This window comes from Heliangelus exortis, chromosome 16, assembly GCF_036169615.1.
Source record: "Heliangelus exortis chromosome 16, bHelExo1.hap1, whole genome shotgun sequence".
Classification (NCBI taxonomy): Eukaryota; Metazoa; Chordata; class Aves; order Apodiformes; family Trochilidae; genus Heliangelus; species Heliangelus exortis.
The window spans coordinates 9,193,274-9,218,629 of record NC_092437.1 but is presented as its reverse complement, the minus strand read 5'-3'; the positions used below and the strand labels follow the sequence as shown (position 1 = coordinate 9,218,629).

Genomic DNA, 25,356 nt, shown 5'->3' with positions numbered 1-25,356 from the left:
CGGTCTCGCGTGACCACGCCCCCATCGCGCGCCGGGAGGACGCGCGCACGCGCGCTCTCGGCACACTCCCCCACCCCCCCGCCATCCACGCTCCGCTCTGATCATAGAGACTGAGGGCGCGCTCGCCAGAGTGTCACCCGGGGGTCCCGGAAGTGGCGGGGACGCGGGGGAGGTTGGAGCCGGCGAGCGGCAAGATGGCGGAGTGAGTGTGCGGGAGGGCGGCGGGACCGGGGGTGGGGGGGCGGCGGCCCTGCGGCCTCCGGGGCAGAGCCTCGCTGCCGTGTGCCCGATGGGGGAGAGCCCGCTCACGGGAGGGGGGACAGGGTCTGAAGCGGCCCTGAGAGGCGGGGAGTGAGGCCCCGCATCCCTGACACAGCGGGTTCAGTGCTTGACAGGCTCAGGTGGGGATGGGTCATTCTCTCCGTGCCACTCTTACACCTGCAAACCAAGCTGCAGTGAGGAATGTTTGGTGTCTGCAGTGCCTGAGGGGACTCTGCAATGAGCAGCTCCCTGAATCCGAGCTTCCAGTATTTATCTGTCATCACAGAGCCCTTATAAAAAACAACCCTGACGTGTTGGTCACTGGGACAAACACAGCGAGATCTGGTGGTTGCTTCATGCACCCGTCTTCAGTCTTTGTCATGTTGCTCCCATCCAGTATAATCACAATTTATATTCTCCTGACAGGTCTGCAAATGCCACCCTTGAAGTCATCAATGTCACCCTCCGCACCACGCTGGCTGCTACCACCAAACTGGTGGTACCTACACCTGCCAAACCCATCCTCCCAGTCCAGACTGGAGTCCAAGCACAGCAAGAGGAGCAGTCCAGTGGCATGACGATTTTTTTTAGTCTTCTTGTTTTAGGTGAATGATGAACTGAAAGTCTTTTAATCCCTGTCAGTGGTATTCAGTATCTGAGAATACAGGGCAGCTTTCACAATCCTAGCATTTATTTCTCCCCTGGTCTTCTCTTTATGAAGTGAAATATTCTACAGGGGTTTAGAAAGTTGAGTTTGCAACTACCTGGACCTGCAGAAAGCTGAGGGTCATTGCAAACATTTTCACTGTGGTCTCAGATTGCAAACAATGTGTTTAATTGTCTTTGCCTTCTTTATCAAGCATGAGGCATGTGTTCATCTATGAAAAAGACATTGTCAGAATGCTCCATGGTGCTTGCAGCTGTCCTTGAGGACAGTGTACTAGATCTATGTCAATTTAACTATCTGGTGCTTCTGCACAGCCCTCAGGTATTTTGTTACATAAGGAAACAGAAATCAGTCCTATTTACATGTACAAGAACTGAAGTTCAGTATATTTTTTCTGGTTTTCCTTCCTTTTCTTACATTCCTACAAGAGTGTGATAATGCCATGCAGACTGCCATAATTACATTATTGCTGTACATAAATAGGTATTCTGAGTGGCAGATGCATACCCAACTTTTCTAAAAGTCTGGCCTGTTACCTATTTTTAATAGGATGTAGCTAACTCACTGTCTGCTTAGAGCAGTGTTGGAGTGAAAACTGTAAGTTACAAAACTTTACAGGAGGATTAAAGGTTTGTCTGTTCCCTTTGTGTGTTTGTGTGCTTGGTTCCTCCAGAACAATCTGAGAGACTTCCCTGTGGCAGATGGGTCACCAGGTAATCTAAGTGGTTACTGCTTCCAGTAGCAAATGGAGAAAATAATAGATATGGAGTTGGCAGCAATTCAGACAGGTCTGCAAATAATTAGGGTCTAAAAGAGATGAAATTGTCTGCTATAAACAATTAACTGTTACTGAGTGCAGAAAAAAGCAGAGGCTTATGCTTATTTCTAAAGTACCTGTCTTCAAAGAGGGTTAATGTTTTCTGGTAAAATTGTATTCCTAGGCCTTAAGAACAGAGGTATGATTTTTTTGGCTGAGTTCCAGCCAATTTATACCAGTCTGATAACATAATGGGTCTTAAAAGCATCACCCTCAGGACAGGGGAGTTGCCTGAACAAAGTAAAGCCAGAATAAAAGCTGATTGTTCATAGTTATTCCCATTCATAATCTCTGATTCAGGAGCACAGGAAGGGTGAAAACTGAATGCAAATATCATGCTCTTACATCTGGATGTTGTGAGCTGTGGCCTTTTAAAGTGTTCTGAACTGGAACAGACCCACAAGCAGATCTGTTCTGAGCTCTATTGGGTCAAAGCCAAGTCCCAAATCTGAAGTGTGTTAAGTAGCATGGGTTTGCCTCTGACCCTGGATTTCTGTGACTTATTTCTTTGTTCAAACACCACTTTGCTTCCAGAGTTGTGCCTCTGTCCTGCCATGTTGATGTGATCCATGACATGCCTTTTGGCTGTTAGATGCTTTTCCTCTGCTCTTCCTTTTGGAGACACTCAAATGTTCTTTAAGCCCATCTAGAGCACTGCTTTTTCCAGCCTCTTGCCTGGTTGTTCCACTTCTGATATGTGCCTGGAGCAGCTGCTCTGCTGCAGATACCAGCCCAGCAGTCTTACACAATGAGTCAGTGACCAACAGCCAAAGAATGATACCAGGCTGCTGCCATGGTATCCATGGTGATGGGAGTTACTTAAACTATGGTTGCTTTTTGTTTTATTGTCAAAGCAAAGTACTCAAAAGCTGGAAGGTAGGAGCTGGTGATTAGATCTGCTAAATAGAAAGTAGTTGTACTGGAGTTTGGTGGAAATCCATAAAAGTAGTAATATAGATATCATTAGAAGATAGCTTTTTGAATCCTAAAATTTGCCTTAGTTATTTTCTCTCACAGGTAGATCCATTTATGTGCTTCCTTCAGTGAGAATCACAGCTGGGCTAAAATTTGTTTGCTTGCATTAGTGGATTTCTGCTAAATCATTATGAGCTTTGCTATGCATGTTTTAGAAAGAATACTTAAAAGTATATTTTGTTTTCTTCTGACATTACTAAATCTACAATTTTTATTTCCTTCACAGCTATCTGCATCATATTGGTGCATTTACTAATAAAATATCGACTTCATTTTTTACCCGAGAGTGTGGCTGTTGTTTCTTTAGGTGAGTAACCTGATTTTTATATTGAACTTGTGTTAATACAGGGACTCTCAGTAGTCTGTACTTGAACTAATGCTCTGTTCTGTCTTAACCATCACTAGAAAGATGCAGCAAACTTGATGTATTGAAGTAAACAGCCAATTCATAAAATTAAATTCATGGAAGAATTCTATGTGCAGGGCCTGGCCCAGTACAGTGACACACACAGGCACTGTTGGGGTGTCACTACCTGAGTACTTTGGCAGCTTCCTCTGTTTTTGCATCTGCACTGGATGGGACAGGATACCACAATGAAGTGGCACGTGTGTTTGTGTTAGGTTCAGGAGAATGAGGGGTGTAGATGTGGTTTTAATCTAGCTAGGGAGGGTAATTGGACCATGAAAACCTGCCTGAACTGCTGGGTACTTAACTGTCCCTGGGGTACCATGATGAGAGGTCTTCCTGTGACTTGAGCTGTAAGACTGCCATCCTCAATGAAGATCAACTGATTACTTAATTTGAATTAAATTTGGAGTATTCCTAAGCCTGTCACTTTATATTAGGACAATTTCATTTATTTGTTTGCTGTTGCTCTTGATTTATAAATGTTTAAATGAAGAAGAAATCAAGCCAAATAACTGTATTCTTTTCTTTACATATTGTCTAACATAATGTTTAAAGAACTTGGTTTAACTAATCCCAGAAAGTTTTTCATCTGTCTCTGTCTTGTTTACAAGATTCTGTGGTATTTTTACTTCTGTTACTGGTGACACTTTCACTGACAGCCATTCTAAAAATATAACAAAAAGAAAGCTGCTCATCTATAATCCTAACATGGCAGGGAGCAGTGTAATAATACTTGTTGAGCAGGTGGATTTCTTACTTTCTCCTGGTCTTTGCTGGTTCCCTTTTTGGTATTTCTTAACTGTATTTTCACTCAGTTTCTCAGTGGGATCAAGTGAGCTTTCTGCTGCTTGTCAGTACCTCATGCTTTCTGGAAATCAGGGATCTTCTTGCATCAGGGGTGTCAGATTGAGAAAATCTTAGAGCTGTTACTTAGCAGAACAAAAACCAGACTTTGCTCCAGCCAAGACTCCCTGAATTTTGCAATGATGATACCAGCAAATGCAGTCCCAGTATGGTAGGAGGGCGTTATACCTAATAACAACCCAGGTAACAGATGTCCTGTGTTACTTAAGCCTTATTTATTAGTTTATTGACTCAGTCATGTTTAAACTTCCATGGCTCTGTTGACAGGATCTGTCATCTTTATAGTCACTGGAATTACCAGCTAATTGCTGGTCAGTGAACTTCTGTGACTGGTGATGATCTTCACAGCTGCAAAAGCACAGCTTGAGTTTCTAGCATCCACTTTTGCTAGCAGTGCCAGAAGTGAGGTGTGTCCTATTTTGACTTGTAAATTAAGCAGATGTTCTCAGGCAGTTATTGAAAGTAATAAAAATGGCAGGGGGGAAGATAAAGTGTGATTTTTCACAGGTGTTTTTCCTCCCATTGTCTGAGCTGCTTAGAAGCTTCAGTTTCTAGGACATTACTCTCCTGATGGACAGGGCAGGAGTACATTGTCTAAGGCTGATACTGATCTTGGTCCTTAAAAGTAACTAGAATTTTGTTGGTAAAAATAGTTGCCAGAAAGGATTTTCTCTGTGATTTGTTACTGAGTTTTAACATCTTCTCAGGAAAAATAAAGGTTGGTTGTAATAAGAAAATTCCTGTAACATTTTCATTAGGATGATGCTTAGATTAACTCTTACAGACCTAGCTTTGCAATTAGCCCCTCCACAAAACTGATCTACCTGATTTAATAGATGGAACCAGCTGAGCAAAAACTGCATTAATTAATTTGGTAATAAAAGTGATTTGTAGAGATATGTGGGGCGGGTGTTAAAAACAAGCACAAAATTTAATTCTGCTGCTATTAAAACCTCTTGGTGATGCATTATTTTGGGCAGCTTTCTTTATCGTTTTGCTTAGCATAATCTTAGTTAAGTTGTCCTGTTGTGTGTAATGTGCAGTGAGAAGCAACTTGTGCTTCATAAACTCCAAGTTGTATGATTCAGGCTCATCCTTTTCCCTTAACTTCTGCTGTTGTCTGACATTTATATTCATTTAACTTTGGATACCATAAGAGGACCTTGTCTGGCCATGACACTTGTTAGTCAGCTTGTGATTAGCTCTTCCTCTAAAAGAGTTTTTACACCAGCCTTGTACATAAGCCTCTTGAGCTCACAGGACAGGGATCCACCCAGAGGCCCAATTTCACAAAGTCACATTGGAGCCCTTCCTCCTCAGCAGAAGTGAGTTGAAGGATTCTTTTTTCTTTTAAAGTCCCTCTAAGCATAGTTTTATGTGAGGGCTCTCGATTAATAAAATACTGAAACTTTGTTCAGAAAATACACTTCCTGAAGTCTGTGCCTTCAGGATAGGCTCTGCTTGTTGTGGTTTGTTTCTTCTCCACTTATTTTTAAGTGATAAAAGTACTGCTTGTACCAGTTGACAACGATGATGCTGCTCAGCAGAACTTAGAAGTGTTCTGCTCCTTGGCTTCCAACACAGCTTCCACCCCAGAATGGAATGCCTGACTGTTAGTTCTGAGACCTGTGTTTCAGCATGTGAGTGACTCTAACTGTATTCTGGCCTTCAAAGAACAGCAGACCTTTGATGTTCCTTCATTAATGTTTTGCTCTTCCTTTCCATATAAACCGTTTCATGGAACAATTATCTGAAGGCACTGGTCCCAGAGGATAGAAATATTTTTGTATGAAAAAAGGCTTAAGCCTCATGGCTTTGTGCATATGACACATCCATCAGGAGTAATCCACATGATGCTATGTGTAAGACTCTTTTGATAGCTGCAGCATGAGAGAATGAAAACACATGAGTTACAGGAATGCATACTTTAGGCTTCATAGCCACTTTTTACCTTTTCCTCAGTATTTTTCACTTCTACCTCCCAGTGTTTGACTCGAGGTCTTAGTTCTGTAAATACAGAAACACAGATCTGGAATCTGACCAAAGACAATTTTTCCTCATAACTCCTTGAAAGAAATTAATGACTAATGAATCATCTTCTTGACTTCCAGAAGAAATCCAGTTGGTTTGGAGATTTCTGTTTTATCTAAAGATGCATGAGAGGAAAGAGCATGATAGCTTTTACCCACTGAGTTTGCAGCACCCTTGATAAAATCATTTTATACTCGAATTAGTATTTCTTCATTACTTAAAAGATGTGTAATTCATTTGAGAAATAGTTCTGACAGTGTCTCCACCCTGATCAGAATTTGTTGTGTGCTTCATTGCTGGTAAATGCTGTGATTTCACTGAGACAAAATTCACTTCTTTGCAGAAGTCTGATTTCATTTCAGCTGTGTAAACACTGCAGATAGCATTCAAGTGACATGAAGGTGTTGTGCTGTCACACAGCTGTCTAACTTAAAACTTCCTGATTCTTTAGCAAGAAGGATGGAATTTTATTTGAATGCAGCATAGATGAGAAGCTTTTTTGAGTAGTTGAACCCGTTACCTTTATGAACCAATGAACACAGCACTGTCAATACTCTTGTTCAGTATTTGGATAACCCAAGTGACCATCTTCTGTGTGGAAAAGCTATGTAATGATGTAACATACTGGAACCTGTCAAATATGGGACCCAAAACCACTTTGTGTTTCTGTGATTTAGGAATGAAATACTTGCTGACTTTGTTTCACCTTGTTTTCACTTTTAAAACTTCATTGACTAGAAGCCCCTAAGCAGTTAATGGAAACAGTAATGTGTTTTGTGAATATTTCAGAATGTTATTTTGTTCTCTCCTAGGAATCCTTATGGGAGCTTTTATAAAAATCATAGAGGCTCAAAAGCTGGCCAACTGGAAGGTATGTTTGAAGCAATATAGTAATATAATATAAATACATCCCCATAATTATATGTATTACATATAAATATATATATAAAATATAATTCTTAATTGTAGAACAGTCCTTAAATGTTTAAAATACAACTGTAATACTACTTTCTGTCGATGTAATATCCAAAACCTTACATTATACTTCTTGCCAAAGTTTGGCTTTTTTCAAGTAATAATACAGCCCATTTGAGGTCCTGATCCTACTGAACTTTTACTACACAATATTAATTTTGCCCTTTTTATGGTACCAAGTGTATTCCTATTAGATGTGTGGTAGAAGTTGCTGGACATCTTTTGGACCAGTTTGAGTAAAAATACCGGGGGCTTGGGTCAGACACCTCCAGAGGTCCCTTCCAACCTGAATTAGCATGTGTAGCACGTGATGCTGTGGGGTTTTATTTGCACACATGTGACATTACAAAGGCTTCCCCAGGCAGGGAGAACCCTGGCAGAAGTGTCTCCAAGAGGTGAAGCAAGGACTTGGCCTCCTACAGTTTATCTGTATCATCAAAGCCATGAACTCTTCACTATTCCTGCTTTAATTTAAAACCTTGAAGTATTTAAGCTGTGATTTTGGTTCAGAGGATCAAACAGTTTATTAGGATTAGATCAGTGAACTGATTGAAATCACACTGATTTGAATTGCCAGTTTAAACAGGATTTGTATTAGCAAACTAAAACTCTTGGTCCAAGTAGTGCATTTTAATCTCAGCTTGCAGCATAGTATTTCTGAGCAGTTATTTCCCCAAAGGAAGATTCTTTTTCTACTTGGTTGAAATACATTAAAATGCATAGATTTTCACTCAGATGTAGCTTTTAATTTTTTTTTCTTTCTGTCAACCAAAAAAGTCAAAAGCTGTGCCAAGAAAGTCATGTTGTGATGTTGAATTTTTACATATTTACTTACTAGAAACAGTGGGTGGTGCACTAGTTTGTTTTCATTTCTGATTTGTGTCAGCTGAATTTGACTCAAAACTGTAAGTCAGCTAAACTGTCACAAAATCAGAATTTTAAAAACAAGAAAAAAGAAAGTTTAAAAGTATGCTCTGATTTGAGCACTGATTCTGTAAACACAGGAAATACAGATCATAGCTAGTGAATTATGTAGTTTATTTCTGGTAAGCTTTGGTCAAACCTTGGGGATGTTGTGTTCTGTTGCTCATGTTATCATCTGAGGTAAAGGATCACAGATCTACATCAATATTTGCTTATTTAAGTTAATTTCATTGTATTAAAGCTTAGGTTTAAAGAGAGGCTGTCACAGTTTCAGATGTGAAATGTTCTAATCAATAATTACTTCGTACTTTATAAAATGGCTTTAATTGGTTTTAAATTTGCTAGAAAATTTTTGTTTCTCTTATATGGAAAAAAATAGGATATTTAACTGCAGGCTATATGTGCATACAAAGCAAATCTTGGGTCACATCCCTGCCCTAGGAAAATTTTTAATGTAGTTTATTGCAATCATGGCTAACTAAGACTTCACTGGACCATGTCCTTGCTCCTGCTTCTTGCTGACTGCCCTGGCTGATAATTACAGTCTTCATGTTTTGCACAAATGCAGTCCTTCCTTCTCATCATTTCTTGCCTCCTTGTCCAGCTCTGTTTTCAGGGGCTTTTACAGAGTGTAATTAATCAGGCATGTGAGGGTTTTTTTATTGTTGTTCCAGTGCAGTCACTGCATGGACAGGAACTGGGTGGTGTTGGGCACAGATGCACAGAACTGTGCGTGCAGAATAATGGACTGGAGCTTTCCAGTATAAAGGATGAGTTTTATTTTCTAAGTCCCCTAAATCCTGTAAGATTATTATCACTGGTACACAGACAGGAATGAGACTCTAAAGAGATAAGTACTTCCTTATTGAAAGCTGGTGTTTTAACAGCATAGTCAATCAGCTGTTTAACCTGGATTTACACACATTAATCATGGCTTACAAAGGTGACAAGTTGTGCTGTCTTCAGTATTCAAAACAGTGGCCAAGAGATCACCATTCCTTGACAGTCTTTACAGATTTTGAGACTGAGATAAAATGAGATTAATTTTTTGTGGAAAAAGAAAGGCTTTTTCTTTGATATAAATAACCTGTTTTCTGTGCAGCTTATTTGGACTCAGTAGATTAAAATAAATAACATCTAGATTTCTATCACTGGATTTAAAAAAAGCCAATGGAGTAGCTTACTATGATTCAGTCTTTTATTTTGTGCTAAGAAGAAAGTTTAATGCCATTCCCATTTTCCAACATTTTTGTAGGGGGGTGTTGTTGTTTTTTTTTCTTTTAAAGTACTTCCCTTTTGGAGGATTCTGTGTTATTACAACAATTACGATGACCTTGAAATTAGATGATTTTTTTTTTTTTTGCAGGAAGAAGAAATGTTTCGTCCAAATATGTTTTTTCTGCTTTTGCTTCCACCTATTATATTTGAATCTGGATATTCATTGCACAAGGTCAGCCCCTGCCAGACACTCATTTTACTTGTCAAGGTTTTGTTTGGAACACATTCTGCTTTTAGTTGTCTTCAGGAAGTTTAGGATAATTGTGTTGAATTCGATGATACTGATCATCAGGGAATATTAATTATCATCAAATTGATTTACTAAATTATTGTGTTCCAGGGTAATTTTTTTCAGAACATCGGCTCCATCACTCTGTTTTCTGTATTTGGCACTGCAATATCAGCTTTCATTGTAGGTGGAGGAATTTATTTCCTGGGCCAGGTAAGAATAACTGCTTTGAAGCACCTAAGCTTATCTGCCTTGCTCTTTGAAAGTCCATTTTTCAAGAGTAGACAAAATAGAAAGTGAATTTCTTGGACACAAAGCTCAGTTCTCTGCTATCAGAGGCAATGTGATAACCCCCTCCATAGATGTAGTATCCTCTGTGTGAACAGCAACTAAGGCTTGAGTTGAGGTTTTTGTTTTTTGGTTTTTTTTTAACTTAATCTATCAGAAAGACTGTTCCAAAACCTGTATTCTCTAGAGCCATCTTCTAATTTGCAGTATTAATCTAACTTGTTCTTCTCTCAATATTTTTTATAGACAATTGTATTTTCTCTCAGACTTCATTCTGTTAGGCTAAACAAGCTGTAATTTCCTCTTTGCCTCTCAGATTTCCATCCCTCTGAATGTGTTAGTTACTTTCTTCTTCTGGATCTGTTCCAGTTTCCCTGATTTTGGGTGGCCAGAATTGTAGCATTAGATTACTGTGGGAGAGCACTGTTAGACTGAGCAACATCACTACTGTGATTTCTTTCATTGTAATGAGCTTAGGATTTGATGAATAGTTTAATTTTTAAAGACAGCAGAAGACCACAATTGACTGTGATATTCTTTTTTTTTTAATGTTTTACCTATTCTTTCAGGCTGATGTAATTTATAAACTCAACATGACAGACAGGTAAGCTCTTGGGAAAACGGTGTAGTATATGAAATAAAGATAAACTCAAGATAAATGTATATGGCAAATGCATTGTAGTTGGCCAGCTCTTCTGGTTATTGTTTGGATTGCTTAGCTCCAATATGATGTACAGAACTAATAAGTAGATTGAACACTTCTTAACCCTATTTATTACTCCCTTATTTCTAAATAGTATTTCGTGTACAGTGTTTTTTCTAGATAGGAAAGATACTGGGTTTTTAAACCAACCTTTGAAGTTAAAATATGTAAACTTAGATTAGTTGGTATTATTAATATGTAGGATGAGGGCATAAGTTTCTTTGCCAGATCTTCTCTTAAAAGAGAGAATGAGTTCTTCTGTATCAGTAATGCAGATTTTTCAAGAACTTAGCAAAGGATCTAATAATTTTTAGAATTACACCACTCTACCATTATATAATGTTTGTTCCTTGTTTGTTTGGGATTTTTGTGTTTATTGTATAGCAAACACAACAGTTCTCTGTTAAAATTCCTAATAAATTTGGTGGCAAGCAAGATATGTAGCAAGTAAAACATGCATGAACAGCAAAATTCTTCCTTACTGTGTTTCAGTCTTTGACTTTGCACAGTTTAGCAGTACAATTGCCTCTGTATTGTCTACATTTGGATTCCAAAGTAATGAAGTTTTTGGCAGTTCCCTTTAAATATTCCTCTTTAGTACTTCTGTACTTTAGAACTTCTGAACATGCTGTGTATGTATGATACCTGGTTTGAGCTGTGTCTGCAAAGTTGTTTGGTTTCCCATTCCCCTGATTTTTTTCTTAGTTTTCTCAGTAAATAAAAAGTAAAAACTTCCCTTTTGTCATTTCAAGTGCTTATGACTGGGAAGAGAGCATAACTTTTCACTGCTTAGGAACTATACATGTAACAACTTTGTTACTACTTGTTCTGATGAGTTTACTAGATACATATTTTTCTTTCATCCAGTTTTTTGTTTTATGTTTTCACAGTTTTGCATTTGGCTCTTTAATATCTGCAGTGGACCCTGTGGCTACTATTGCAATTTTTAATGCCCTCAATGTGGATCCTGTACTTAACATGTTGGTTTTTGGAGAGAGCATTCTTAATGATGCAGTCTCTATTGTGTTGACCAAGTAAGTACATTTGAACTACACGTGTTTATGGAAACAGCAACCACATTATTGTCTGTTAATTATTCATTCAGATAGACAGCAATCATGTATTTCTGGTGTAAAGCTGATTTTTGTATGATGTTTCTTTGTTAAAACATAACATAAACTGCATAGGCAGAAGACAGGAAAAAAGTGTCTTATTATCACCACCTCAGTGCCTCATCTCATTGACCCCAGAGACCTGATTGCTTTCTAGGTCCATATGTTTACCAGCATTCTTTCCATCTGAGGATGGAAACAGAATTCTGTTTCAGAATTCTGACAACAGAAGACCAACTTGTGTCTTTCAGGCTTGCACAAAAATATTTACCTTGCTAGTTATATATCTATGTCTCCAGCATCATTGGCTTGTACCCAGAGCCCCAGTTCCCCATTGAGCTGGTGAGGCAGGGATACCTTGTCATCCATGGAATAGTTTTGTATCTGTGTTGGGAAGAAGAACCCCTGATATCCTTGTCCTTTTGCCATGATAATTATTTGGGGCTAAAAGCATAAAAAAAGAATATAGATATATCTCCTTGTTATTGGTGAAGTCTATAGATGTGACTGAACATACAGAAAGAGTAGATGTACTAACAAGGTGGTGAAGTTAGAGTGCTCTTTCAGTTAACTAATTGCTATTAATACAGCTGTAGTGCTTTCAGGACAGGTCATGAAGGCTAACAGCAGTCAAAAGGAACACTAGTTAAAATCCTTGACCTCTTTGCATGGAATTCTGTGAAACACATTCCTGAAATTCAGAGATTGCTTCCATTTCCTCCTAAGAGTTTCTTTGAGTTTCTGCAGTGACCTTCTTGTCTCTCATCCACACCTAGATATTTGATGAGAAGTCTTCCTGTTCAGTTGTTTTTCTGTGACACCCACACAATCCTTCTCTTCTTTTTCACACCCTGAGTTTTTACTACTGCAAAATGGGGTTTTATTTCCTTTTCAAAGTTTGAAAGTTGTTTTGTAATACTGGGCATTATCATAGCCTATTTACGCCATTCTGGGGATTCTTCAGAAGAGCAATGTTGGGTTTCCAGATTTTTAGCAGAATTAGGTTTCCCTTTGGGGATTACACTAAGACTTGATTTAACATCTTTTGACATTCCTCTTTTTATATATATCACAGTAAAAGCCTTTTAAGAATGGAAGCAGCAAAGAAATGGAAGTTTTCTTTGTTGTTGTTTTCAAAAGACGTTTGGTATTTTTGGATTCAGGCTTAGAATTTATAACTGTTTCTTTTTATTTCTTTTTTTAATTATATCTAGCACAGCAGAAGGTTTGACAAGAGAAAATAAGTCAGATGTAAGTGGATGGGAAACGTTCCTACAGGCACTGGGATACTTTCTTAAGATGTTCTTTGGCTCTGCAGCACTTGGCACACTTACTGGTCTTATTTCTGCATTAATATCCTTTGTTAATTTTGGTGATACCCCTGTATAAATTGGTGATTTTCAGCATTCTAATAGTATGTTTCTTTTTCATCTTCTCCATCATTACTTAGGGGGATATTTCTAATCAGACATTGTTTTGTTGGTTGAGGAATTTTCTCATGTGCATTCTGGTTTCATGTTTGTGTGCGTGGGTGTTGCTTAAGTTGCATCAATTTTTTATGAACATAATCAAGGTCTGAAATGCTGTATAGTACCTTATGTGCATTGGAGTGTTATAAAATATGGTAATTGTGTAAATTCAAAATATATTAATTTCATTTCAGTACTGATTCATTTTTACAAGCATATGGCTCCCTTTTTACATACATAAAACATTTAATTAAAAAAGGAAAAGAAAAAAATAACTGCTTTTCCTGAGGGCTTTTGAGTCAGACCAGATCATTTGTCCCTAAGTAGCATATTCAGGCAGCTGAACACAGCTCCTGTTCTATTTGGATTCACATTGAGTTATATTTTGCCTCTTCCATGAATTGGTTGCTAAACAACCCAGAAGCTTCTCTGCCAAGCTGAGGAAGGGTGTTTGCTGTAAGCCAGGCACCTTTGTTACTTTTCAGAGCTTGTTTCATGTTAACACTGGTTTCACTGCAGGTAATCTTTTGTGCTGGGCTTGTAAACAGTTATTCATGTCATCTGGGATATACTGTTAAGCACTTTGTAAGTAATCAAACACTCTGATCCTGTAAAATATGGACATATTTCCTCTCTTGGTTCATTAGCCTGGTTCCATGATCTTTTAAATTATTCCATACATCACAACAGAAGAGGGAGACAGATGTTGAACACTTCTTTCACTGATATCTAAATGATACCAAGACAAGGAGAAAAGCAGCCTATTTGCCCTATTACAGTTATTTCTGCCTGAAAGTATTGGATTTACCCTGAGCATGCAAAATTGCAGTGCAGCACAGGACATCTCTTAGGGGTTGCCAGCAGATAAATATAGTGGAAGGTTATTGAGGGTTCATGGCACAGGAGGAATGTGAACTTCCATGTCACAGGCATCTAAACCTCTGAATTTTAACAAAGCTGATAGGTGGAGTATTTAAAACATAAGGCAAGGATGTGACTGAGGGAATATTCCTCACTGTTAATATTACTGCAAATCTGTCATAGCTGTTTGAAAGTAACTGTCTAGTGAAAGAACAGAGGAGATTGCTTGCTTGCTTGGTGTGGCAAATAATAACAATGTCCTAGACAAAATCCACTTGTGCTTGGCAGCTCTGCTGCAGAACTGTGCATGAGATGCAAAACAGAACCTGTGGCCTTTGACAAATGTCCACGTCTGTGATGACAAATCAAAAAGTTTTACATATTTTTAGCATCAAAAGGAAATTGTTAAAACATAAATTAGATCAATTTTAAATGCTGTTCAGTAACTCTTCCCTGTTTTTAAAAAAGTCTTTACTATTTAATGATTCTCTGTGGATTTTTTGCCATAGTTTTGGAGCAGAGATTTTGAAAATTGAGTATGTAGGGAAATGTCTCTTCTAGATCCAAACAATCTGGCATGTTATTGTAGTATTGTTTAGGTACAGCAGTAGCAGATCTTCTCTGTCTCTAGGTCTGTCTTCTGTCTGCTATCTACTATTTCTAGTATTCTGTCTACTGCTGATAGGAGTCTATAAGAAGCTTCTATAAGAAGTTTCTATAAGAAACACTCCTCATAAGGAAGAGTGTTAATAATTTCTTTTCTCATAAGATTCTCATAAGAAATTATTAATCTTTCCTTTCTTTAGTCAAAGGCAGATGTGAAACTTTATTAGCTATTCATTAGACAAGTACATTAAGCATAATCATTGTTTTGTAGTGGCATGACCCAGATTTAAATTTTTCTTTGAATTTTAATTTACTTTTTCCATAACGTTTCCATGTGTACGTGCTGAAGCACATTGATTTAAGGAAAACACCCTCCCTAGAGTTTGGGATGATGATTATCTTTGCCTACCTTCCCTATGGACTTGCAGAAGGTATCTCACTCTCAGGTGAGTAGCAAAATGAATATGTGCACATTTCTTTGACAAATTTAGGGTGTAGAGAGTATTGGTGTCTAAGAGAGCCTCTGTTTCTTCACATTTTCTCATTTAACCTGGGGTCTTACTTTTAACTTTGACTTTAAGGAAGCACTTATTCTCTACTTCATATTTTAAAAATGCAGAAAAGTTAGTGCAGCTTTCATAAGCATTAATTAGCCAGCATAAATAGTAGTATTCTCCCCAGTTATCTCTGCCTAACACTGAATTAAAATGTCAGCTGCATGCTGTGGATCTCAGCCACGTCAGCAAACATGAGTAATGTCCAGCTATGACCTTGTAGCTGTTCTTTTGCCTCTCCTTCAGGGGAAATCAGCTGAGACCAGTGTTGTATCTCTGAGTACTTGGTAGAAGTTTTGCTGAGGGCCCCAAGAAGAGGCTTACAGGTGAACTTGTTTCATCATTCTGTAAAGCCAATTACAAAGACAGGGTCTGATTCTGCTGGATGCCCAGCATCCTTGATCATTGCTGATTTTAGTGGGGTTTTAATTTCATTTCTCAAAGGAAAGTGGGAAGAGACACAAGTCAGTATAACTCAAATAGCTAGGGAATCTGCTTGCTTCTTTTTTCAGGTTTTTGTTTGTGTTCTTAAAGTGCATTAAAATATGTATTTACTATACAACTATATAAGAATATTACAAGTTTGTGAGGGGTAATAGCATGACTAGATTTCTTGTTACAAGCTGCAGGCATGAATTCAGACTTTCTGGAAATGTACATGTGACCTAATATCAGTATTTTGGAATGGATCTGTAGGAGTGTATATCAGCATACCCTCACTGATGTCAGTGGAGTTGTACTTTTATATATATAAAAGTATATATACTATAATCATGGTGGTTACACAATCAAGATCTACAACACTAATGCAAACATTCTATGCTGCCCACTTCTGTGTGTGTGTAAAGACCAATGTGTATGTAGGGGAACTAAATTATATGAAACCTGAGCAAGCAGTTACATTAATGTATTTGTGTTGCTGTAAAAACAAGTTTTGCCCTGTGGGAAGCCATGGTATGATATGGTATAGTAAAATACTGCAGAATTACAGTGCTATTGCCTTATATAACCAACACTTCTCTAAGTTGGTACACAATAAAAGAAAACTTGCAGTAAGATTCCTAGTTGGTTCCCATCAGGATGATAAAGGTTCCTTGTATTTCTAAAGACAACCTCTTTGATTTGCTCAAGTGCCTTCCAGAATGATTTCTCAAGAAATACAAACTTTGAATGACCTCAGTCAGGTCATGCTACATTTCAAACAAAAGCTTCTTTTGACTGCACCTCAGCAATTCTAATCCCTTCAGTTGTGTTCCTCTGGGCCACTCCTGGCACGTAGCTCCTGCCAAATACTTCTACCCTTTTAAACTTCCCTCCTTTTGGGAAAAGCAGGCATACTTCCAGGTCATCCTGTCCTTTCAAGAGCTGCATCAGAGTTGATTTCTTCTGGGTTATGTTGTCAGTTTTGGTCAGTTATTTCCTCCTAAGGAGCATTGTAGTTGTTCTTCAAGCAGACTGCTAAATTTTTTCCTGGGTCCTAACCATCATCTGAAATTACAGGTGTAAGTCTGTGCAGCAGCTGTGAAAATGCTTAAAACTTCCTTTAGGATAACCAGCTCCCTATGAAGGATGAACAGCTGACAGCATCTGTGATATGTCTTGAAATAGGTTGAAAATCAGATTCTTGACATAAATAACCAAGAGCTGGGAAGCAAGGTAGATGGAAAAAAATCCCTAACACAAATGAAAGATCTGTGAAATACAGTGAAACCTGAGGTTGCTGTTCTGACCTGTCATATCAGCTGGTGTACCTCTGTCCCAGCTGTGCATGTCACTAGGGCAGATGGATTCTAGAATGGAAATTTGGTGGCTTTTCCCATAGCTGACAACTGAGTTGACTCTGTAGTGACTTTTAGCAGATGCTCTCGTGACCCTTTCTGCAGGAGGCAAGGGGCATTCTGAACATTCCTTGCAGCCCCTCCTTACAGGCTGTACCTTCCAACCTAAATGGTTCTGGGATTGCTACAAAGGTAATTTTCTCCCAGAATTCTCAAGTCTTAATAGCTTTTCAGATTTGCCCGTTGATAAAAAAATTGGTGGGACATCTGTGTGTGCTAGTTACTGTTAATTGTTTATGGTATTAGGTGTGGTGCACTGTACAGGAGTGGATTCACACCCGTGCCCTGTTGCTCTCATTCTGCTTTTGGTAGGGGGATTGGGCCTGGCTGATCAGCAGGTAGGAAAGAAAGATACATTTTCCAGGAGAAATTAATTATACAGTTCTCTAGCCCTACTATTTTCAAATATTAATTCTTCTTTTGATCTCATCTCAACTTGTTAGGAGAGTGAAAAGCAGGGAAAACACTGCCTTTTTATTTTCCTCACTTTTATGGGAAAATGTGACATAACAGGGACTTTTTCTAGCTTGCAAGTGACCTATACTGGGCCTCCTAGGATTTAGTAAGATCAGTGGAATGAGACCAGTATGAATAACAATGGTAATAGAAACCCCACTTATTGCTTCATAAGCTTTTGTGTCAGTAAGGACTATAAACACAGATATTTGCTGAGTGCAAACTATTCTTCTTCTGTTGACTGCCACATTTTTCTCTACAGGTATCATGGCAATCCTCTTCTCTGGAATCGTGATGTCTCACTATACACACCACAACTTGTCTCCAGTTACACAGATTTTAATGCAGCAAACACTGAGAACTGTTGCTTTCATGTGTGGTAGGTGCTATCTATTACTAATATCTAATATTAATAGTTCCAAATTATATTTGCCTGAAGTGGTGATTCTGATGGGAGCAGCAGAGTTGTGACTTTTCTTCTAGCCTTTTGTATGTCAGTGGTACATGTCCTTCAGAGAAGAATTCCTAATAATGGAGGCTGGAAGGCAGCCAAAAGTCACTTTTCCTGCCATACTGGGTAAAACCTACAGTAATTCTCCCTCTGCCATCCTGGAGGCTCCTGCTAAGATTTGCCATAGGACTGACAACCAAGTAGAGATCTCTGACTCCTGTATTTCTCTGGTCTATTTTTAGTTTTAGGAGATGGATTTTTATCAGTACTTTTAAAAATGGTTTTGGATCTAAAAAGCTACTTGCAAAAGCAATATCTTTACAGATTAAGAAGGTTTTTTTGGAAGTAGTGACACAAGCAGCTCAGAGTCCCATAGCCTTTGCATTCCCTTTTGCAAGCCAAACTTTGAAAGAAATGACATGCTTCTGTTTACAAACAGAGGCATTTTGGGGGGATGTCATGACTATATTCCATATTCTTTGCCAGAAGATGCATTTGGACCACGGTCAGGGAGCAGCCCTGCTGCAGACTAAACTTCATCACTCATTACCTGAGCACCAGTGACTCATCAAAGTTTGGTCTTAATCTATTACAAATGCTATAAAACCACGTATTCATTCAAGTTATTGAAAAAGAGTTCTTTGAGGCAGTGTGCAATTTTGTACAAATTTGCAGCAGGTTTTCAACACACAAAAAGAAGTAACCAGTACCCAAAGCATGACCAACCTTCTTGTGCTGCACTAACCAAGGTATTGCTACTCTGAGTTCAAAACCATCCTGTTTTTAATTGCCTTTATGATAGGGAACCTACCTTGCTAGGGCAGCAGTAAACTGATGAAACATCTCAACTCTCTGATGCTCTGATGATGATGAGCTGGTGCTGTGGAAATAAAACATTTGGGTTAGTGTAGTCACTGAGCATTGGTGGTACTATTTCAGATTTGTAAACATCACCTCTAGAGGTTACTAGAATATACAAGAATTCTTAGATCATACAGTGCAGTATTTTATTACAAAGAAAGTCATGAACTGCTGCCATTAATAAGAATGTAATGAATTGAGCACTAACAAGAGTATAGAAACTTCTATAGAATTGTCTTAAGATGTGATTTCTCTTTTTCAGAAACGTGTGTTTTTGCATTTCTTGGGCTCTCAATTTTTAGCTTTCCTCACAAGTTTGAAATGTCCTTTGTCATCTGGTGCATAGTAGGTATTTACTCTCTTCTGTACTTGTTTAGATGTATTTTTGATATTGGAGAGGGGGTGAACACCTTGCAGTTAATATATTTTAGAATAGTTGTGTTTATAGATTTTTATGGAAGTACTTTTGATATATGCAGTCTTTAAAAAATCCCAGTTTGTTTTTATTTTGAAGCCCTTGCTTGTTTTGACCATATTTGATTTAATAAAATAAATCTCAAAAGATGTTGAGATTATTATATATGCCATTTTTTTCCAAAAGTTATTTTCCCAGTAAACAGTCCAGAGTTTTAGAAATCTTTAGCGTCACATGAAAAATTTGCATGAATGGGCAGTTCCTAGAAAGTACAGTACCAGCTAGTATAAAACTCTGCTCCATTTCATCTCTCCAAGGCTGCAGCTTTTGAGTCTCTCTCTCTCACCTACTGTTGCAATCTGTCTGTATAAACCCATTTCTATGTGCCTTCTTCACTCTGGTCTCACCTTCTTCAGAGGAAGTCCTCACTCAAAATTCCTCATTCTTTGCCTCCATTATTAATTCTTTTTCTTTCATTCTGTATTTCAGTGTAGCTTGCACTTTCAATTAAGTTTCATGGGGGGTTACCTACATCTTTTGCTATTATAATTAATGACTTGAAAAGTATGTTCTCTTTTGCTGAGTCAAAAGAGTATGAATCTTATTTCCAGTCACATACAGCAGTGTATGCCAGCACATTTTAGTCCTTGGTTCAAGGGAAGAATTAGCTACAGTTTACAGACAATGACAGCAGCATGGGGAGCTGCTCTCACTGCATTACATCCAACTTCCTTATCTAATACATATCTGAGGTGTGACTCTTCCTTCTGTGCAGCATTGCCCTCACGGCCGTAATGCAAATTTCATAATTTTGGGGTGATTCATAAAGGAAAACAGCACAGCCCTTCAAGGATCCTGTTGACTAATTCTAGGATATTTATCTTATCAAGGTCTGTTTGTGGTGGAGCTTAAAAGCAATGCCATTGTGAAAACCTTTGCTTTTCTGAGTTAAAGGGTTCACTGTATTTGTTAATTCTCTGCCATTAAATCGACAGCACTCCCCCCCAACAGTTGTTCCCACCCCCCAGAAATGTTGCTTCAGTGCATGGTTTGTTTTACAACCCAGGGAAGTGTTGAAGAACCAGATTACATGCTGTTTGCTTGGCTTCTGGCCTTCTTCTCTGAAGAACTGGTCCATGGGGAGACAATAGAAATATCTTATTGCCTCATAGCTGCTTTGCCAAGTGAATGATTAAAGGAGCTGAACTGTGGAGAACTTTTACCCAAAGTAATTCTTGGTGGCCCTGGAATGCCTCTTGCATTGCATTTATTTATTATAAGTAAAATAGTATCTGGTCTCTGTCAGTGACACATATGGTTTAGTTTCATTTAAGCAGACAAAATGTTTTAAAGTTCAATTCCACGCTGACCCATGCTGAGAAATTTCTTTGTCAGTTTAGCAGCAGACCTACTTACAAGACCTGTGAGCAAAAAGAGAATATTCACCTTACCCTGTACAAACCAGATGCAACTGGGGCCTGCACAAATGTTACATGTCAAATGGTCTCTTGCTCTACTTTCTGTTTTTCAGGTACTTGTTCTGTTTGGAAGAGCAGTGAATATTTTCCCACTTTCCTTCCTACTCAACTTTTTCCGCGATCATAAAATCACCCCCAAAATGATGTTTATCATGTGGTTTAGTGGTAAGTTAAAGCTCAAAGTACAGAGGACTGGAAAAAATGTTGTCTTTTTCATGGTGTGGGCTACTCTGAGGAATTAATTTTCCATCTGTGGAGCAAAACTCCACTGAACATTTACACCATTCTCAAACCCAAAGGCAGCAGATGTGTTCTCTTTCCCCTTTGTGCTTGAGGCCCATGCAGTGGCAATCCCCACTGGAGCTTTTCTGAGAGTCTAATTTTCTGTCTACATCTAGCAACTTCCCAATTTGAAAACCAGTATCTGAAGAGCTCAGCCTCCAGGTTCATTACAGCGTGGTAACCAAATGATAGATAAATGGACATGATATAGAATCCTAAAAATCTCTTAAAGATAGAAATTATTATTGAGTAATCAGGGTGTTGATTCACTCTTCACTGGCTTACTGTTCCCTCTGATAAGGTTTACGTGGGGCAATTCCCTATGCCCTCAGCCTCCATTTGGGCTTGGAACCAATAGAGAAGAGGCAGCTCATTGGGACAACAACCATCATCATTGTGTTGTTCACAATTTTGCTGCTGGGAGGAGGAACCATGCCCCTTATCAGACTGATTGACATTGAGGACTCCAAAGCACGCAAGAGGAACAAGAAGGACATTAATCTCAGCAAAACAGAGAAGATGGTTTGTTTCAGTTTTCTATTCAGAGTATCATTGATGGGAGATCATTCTGTTTTTTTTAAATTTTTACATTTTTCCAAGACTGGTACATTACTTTTTACTATAAAGTAAAATGAAAACAATGGAAGTGTTACAGGAAAAGGTCAAGCAATATAATCAAGGTCAAGCAATAATAAAATACCCCAAAGACAGAGCATGGTTACTGTTTAAACAAAATAACTGGACAAAGGGAGGAGAGTTGGCCTCCTAACTCAGTCTAATTATAAAATGATCCATACAAATTACAGTAGCACCAGCAAAAGCATAAAGCAGATGATACAGGATTGAGTCATATACAGAGGGAAAGTAGCTGGTACAGTGAGTCACGAGTTAATAATAAAAGAGGCAGATGGGAATTATTTTGAAAAAGTCAAAGCAAAGGCCATGAGAAGGTGGTAACAACAGCACTCTTCTGACTGGGTTTTATTTTAAAGTGATTTCTGGCTAAGCAATAGTGAAGAAAACTAACAGCCTGACTCCTTGGGTGCAAAGTGCTGGAATATATTCCAGAGCATTTGCCTGTTTTTTTTCCCAAACCATCAAACAAAACATGCAGGGTGTTATTCTGTGGGCTCTGAAGAACAGCTCCTCATGGCATGAGGTTTCAAAATGCTTGCAGTCTTTAAAATTACCTCCTATATATATATGTATATATACCTCCTAGTTATGGTGAGGTGTTTTCAGTGAGACAATGACATTAGTGCTGCTTGCTGGATAAAATCATTGACCAGCTCACAAGAGAAACCCTGTATACTAGAAATGTGTTCTCATCAGTAGAAACAATACAAAATAGGGAACATTTGAGGTCTTTTATCTTTTAGCCTGAAAAGGGAAGTGGCTTTGGGAATTAACAGCTGGACAGATTCATGCAGCCATAAGTCCTGGTAGGCTGGGCTGGTGGTTTCCAAATTATTCCAGCATGGGAATTGGTTGTGAGAAGGGAGAACACAGAGCAGGGTGCTGAAGCAGGCTGGAGAGATGACTGCCACATTTCTCAGGCTGTGCCATTGTTTATCATGTTTTTAGGGAAATACCATAGAATCTGAACATTTATCAGAGCTCACAGAAGAGGAATATGAAGCCCAGTACATAAAACGCCAGGACCTCAAAGGATTTATGTGGTTTGATGCCAAGTATTTGAATCCTTTCTTCACCAGAAGACTCACACAAGAAGTAAGTCTTGTTTTCCTGAATAAAAGAAACTGTGATGGAGTTTGGTTGTCATTTCACTCAAGGCTCATAGTGTAGCCATGCAGCTTCTCCATTAGGAGCAGTGAGCCACCTAATGTATTACTTGTGCATATGTAGAGCAGCTGTAATGAAAAGCTGCACTGTAAAATTGCAGGCTGGATTAAATGAGCATCTCTCAGGGGTACCACAATTAAACTTTTAAAAGGTGCATGGATTTACTGAACTTGCCTTTAATCTTGCAGGGTACCATGAAGAGTATCAGGAGTTACTAGTTACTACTGTTGCTAGAAAAAGCTGCTGCTACTTATGCAGAATTTTTAAAGTGCTGTCATACAGAGCTGCTGCCCTTTACTCCCTATGGTCCTGTGCATTCTGGAGTTGTGCTCTTTCTGCAGAATGCAATTTTTATCATGGAAATGCACACCAGAGTTGCAGCCTTCACTTTTAAGACTTGTTCACTGGGAGACCAAGACTTTGAGGCTGTAAAAGCAAAATGACACCTGGCTGGACATGTAACTTAACACTGAGTGTCTCTTAGAGGTGTAAATACTATGCCATTTTCACTCCACACCTCAGAAACCTAAAACTCCTTGGCCGTGTCATTCACTTTCTCTAATTTGCCACAGAATTAAGCTTTTTTGCTGTGCCATTGATCATTCTGAGTAAAGTGTGCACATTCCATCTTCCTGGCCTGCACAAATAGTGGTATTTTTCCTAATTCTGTACTGTTCTTTTCAGAAGAACGCTTTCAGCACTTTCCCACAAAAACTAAAAACATTTTTTGCAAAACCATAAAGGAATCAGGAAACCAGGGTAAGCACGAGATTCATAGTTAGTAGCCAAAAGCACAGGCTGCCCTCCAGATTGCAACCAAAGGCTAGAAAAATAAGTATGTGAATGACCAAAGCAGACCACGAGCTTCTCCCTGTCCCTGGGAGCAGTGGGAAGAGCAGTGAGAAGAGCAGTGAGATTCAAAGCCAGGCCATCAAGATAGCATTAGGATTGTTGAAACCCACAGAGCAGGATAGTCTGGAAAACAGAGACAAAAATACCCATCATCAAAAATATCATCCGTGGAGATAATTACTGACTAAACACTTGATAAATATTTCCTCAGAGGAAACCGACTGGCTTTGCATGCCTAGGGACCATGAGTAGATTGTTTTCTAGGGAATATGTTAAACTGCTCTTTTTCTCTTGATCTAACACCCAAGTAGTGTTGCAGCTCAGTAACAAACTGTTCTGGTTTGGTTTTGCCCTAGGACTTGCATCACGGGCGCATTCAGATGAAAACCCTGACAAACAAGTGGTATGAAGAGGTACGACAAGGGCCCTCAGGATCTGAAGATGATGAGCAGGAGCTGCTCTAGCAGACCAGGAGTGCAGTGAGATCATCATCAGAGAATTAGAAATAAGATTTAAACATCAAGAGTCTGACTCCACAAAAAGCTGGAAAGTTAAGAACGCACTTTCTGATTTCAGGCACGCCTTGTGCTACACATTTAGGTATAAAACCACAGATCTGCTGTGCTTGATAATTATCAGTGATGGAAACCTCGAGTGTCAGACACTGGACTGAACTTTTTTGTTCAGAGTTTACAGCATAACAAATTTCACACAGCCTGTTGAAAAGCAGAAGCATCTGCCATGAAACAATGATATTGTTTAATGGGAGGAGTCCTCTTCCTGTTATGAAATCTGCTGTAACATATGCTGACATACAGAGCCATTGTGTGACTCTGCAAAACAGAATGAATTGCACTTTACTTTTTTTTATATGTATATATTCATTCACAGCATGGAGAGTTGTGACAGTTTATACTGTGAATTTGTTTTCAGCACTAGTAAGGGAGTCTGACTGGAATATAAGTTATGGGATTTGCACATTATGAAACTAGGGAAGATGCATACCTTGACAGAAAGCAGATGTTGCACATACAAGGAAGCACCTCTGAAGAATGGTGGTTTTGTCATTTAAGAAATTCTTGATTTCTATTTTATGGGATTTTTTTCTTTTTTATACTGAAGTATCTAATCCACTCTACTGATTATAGCATGGTTTGGGGAGGTAAGGGATTGTATGTCACAGTACAGAACTGCATTTGAAATTCTAGTTTTAATGTGTTTTATTCTTTGGCTAAAGCCACTTGCAGTTGGGTTTCTGTAATTGGCAGTTGCTCCTTGCTGGCACTTTGGCTTCAAATCGTAGAAAACAGCAGCTTTTGTTTTGCCTAATTCGTGAAGTGTCCCTAACACTCCAGAATTCACTAGTGGATATTTTTTTAAGATGTAGTATTGGAAGCAAAACCAGCATTTTCCATGTCAGCCACTTGCTGAACTACATGTGTAAGTAAGGAAGAAGAGTCTGCAAAATTCAGGTACAGAAATGTTAATATTGCACATTGCTGAAGCAGCTTCAGTTGGGAAGTGCCAAACAGCTTTCATTAAACTGTCCTGTTTGTTAATGTGATTTTTCTCATCTGTTTCAAAATCATTTAACTTTTTCAGCATGGCCTAACTAAATACATCTAAATGGGCAGGCAGTGTTTGTTGCACATTTGCCATGGTTACACATACATCAGTTTGCTCCCACTGCTGACCCAAATTCCTGCCTTGTCATTTGCATATTCAGTGTTGAAATGTGAATTCCAGTCCTGCACATAAATCTGCCATGCAAGTGCACGTGTCTGGTTCTGAAAGTGTGACACTTATATTTTTGGTCTGGTATTGCTACTAAGATTTTTAATCAACTGCTTACCTGCTGGGTGGAATAAAAGTTCAAGAATGTATTTAGAATCCTAAA

General features: G+C 38.7%; 1 protein-coding gene across 1 annotated transcript; it reads left to right on the top strand.

Moving 5' to 3' along the window:
* Positions 1-25,356, top strand: SLC9A8 (solute carrier family 9 member A8). Its single transcript, XM_071760090.1, has 16 exons — positions 1-202; positions 688-866; positions 2,947-3,027; positions 6,837-6,895; positions 9,290-9,373; positions 9,542-9,643; positions 10,288-10,322; positions 11,312-11,455; positions 12,748-12,886; positions 14,810-14,915; positions 17,580-17,696; positions 18,892-18,974; positions 20,576-20,687; positions 21,106-21,326; positions 22,389-22,535; positions 23,816-25,356. The coding sequence occupies exons 1-16, from the start codon at positions 195-197 to the stop codon at positions 23,921-23,923; spliced, it is 1,725 nt and encodes a 574-aa protein (XP_071616191.1). The 5' UTR covers positions 1-194; the 3' UTR covers positions 23,924-25,356.

Bases quoted from the DNA above. Each gene is read 5' to 3' on its own strand.
- SLC9A8 (XM_071760090.1), top strand. The intron at 3,028-6,836 runs GTGAGTAACCTG...GTTCTCTCCTAG, and splicing joins TGTGGCTGTTGTTTCTTTAG to GAATCCTTATGGGAGCTTTT. The intron at 17,697-18,891 runs GTAGGTGCTATC...TCTCTTTTTCAG, and splicing joins AACTGTTGCTTTCATGTGTG to AAACGTGTGTTTTTGCATTT.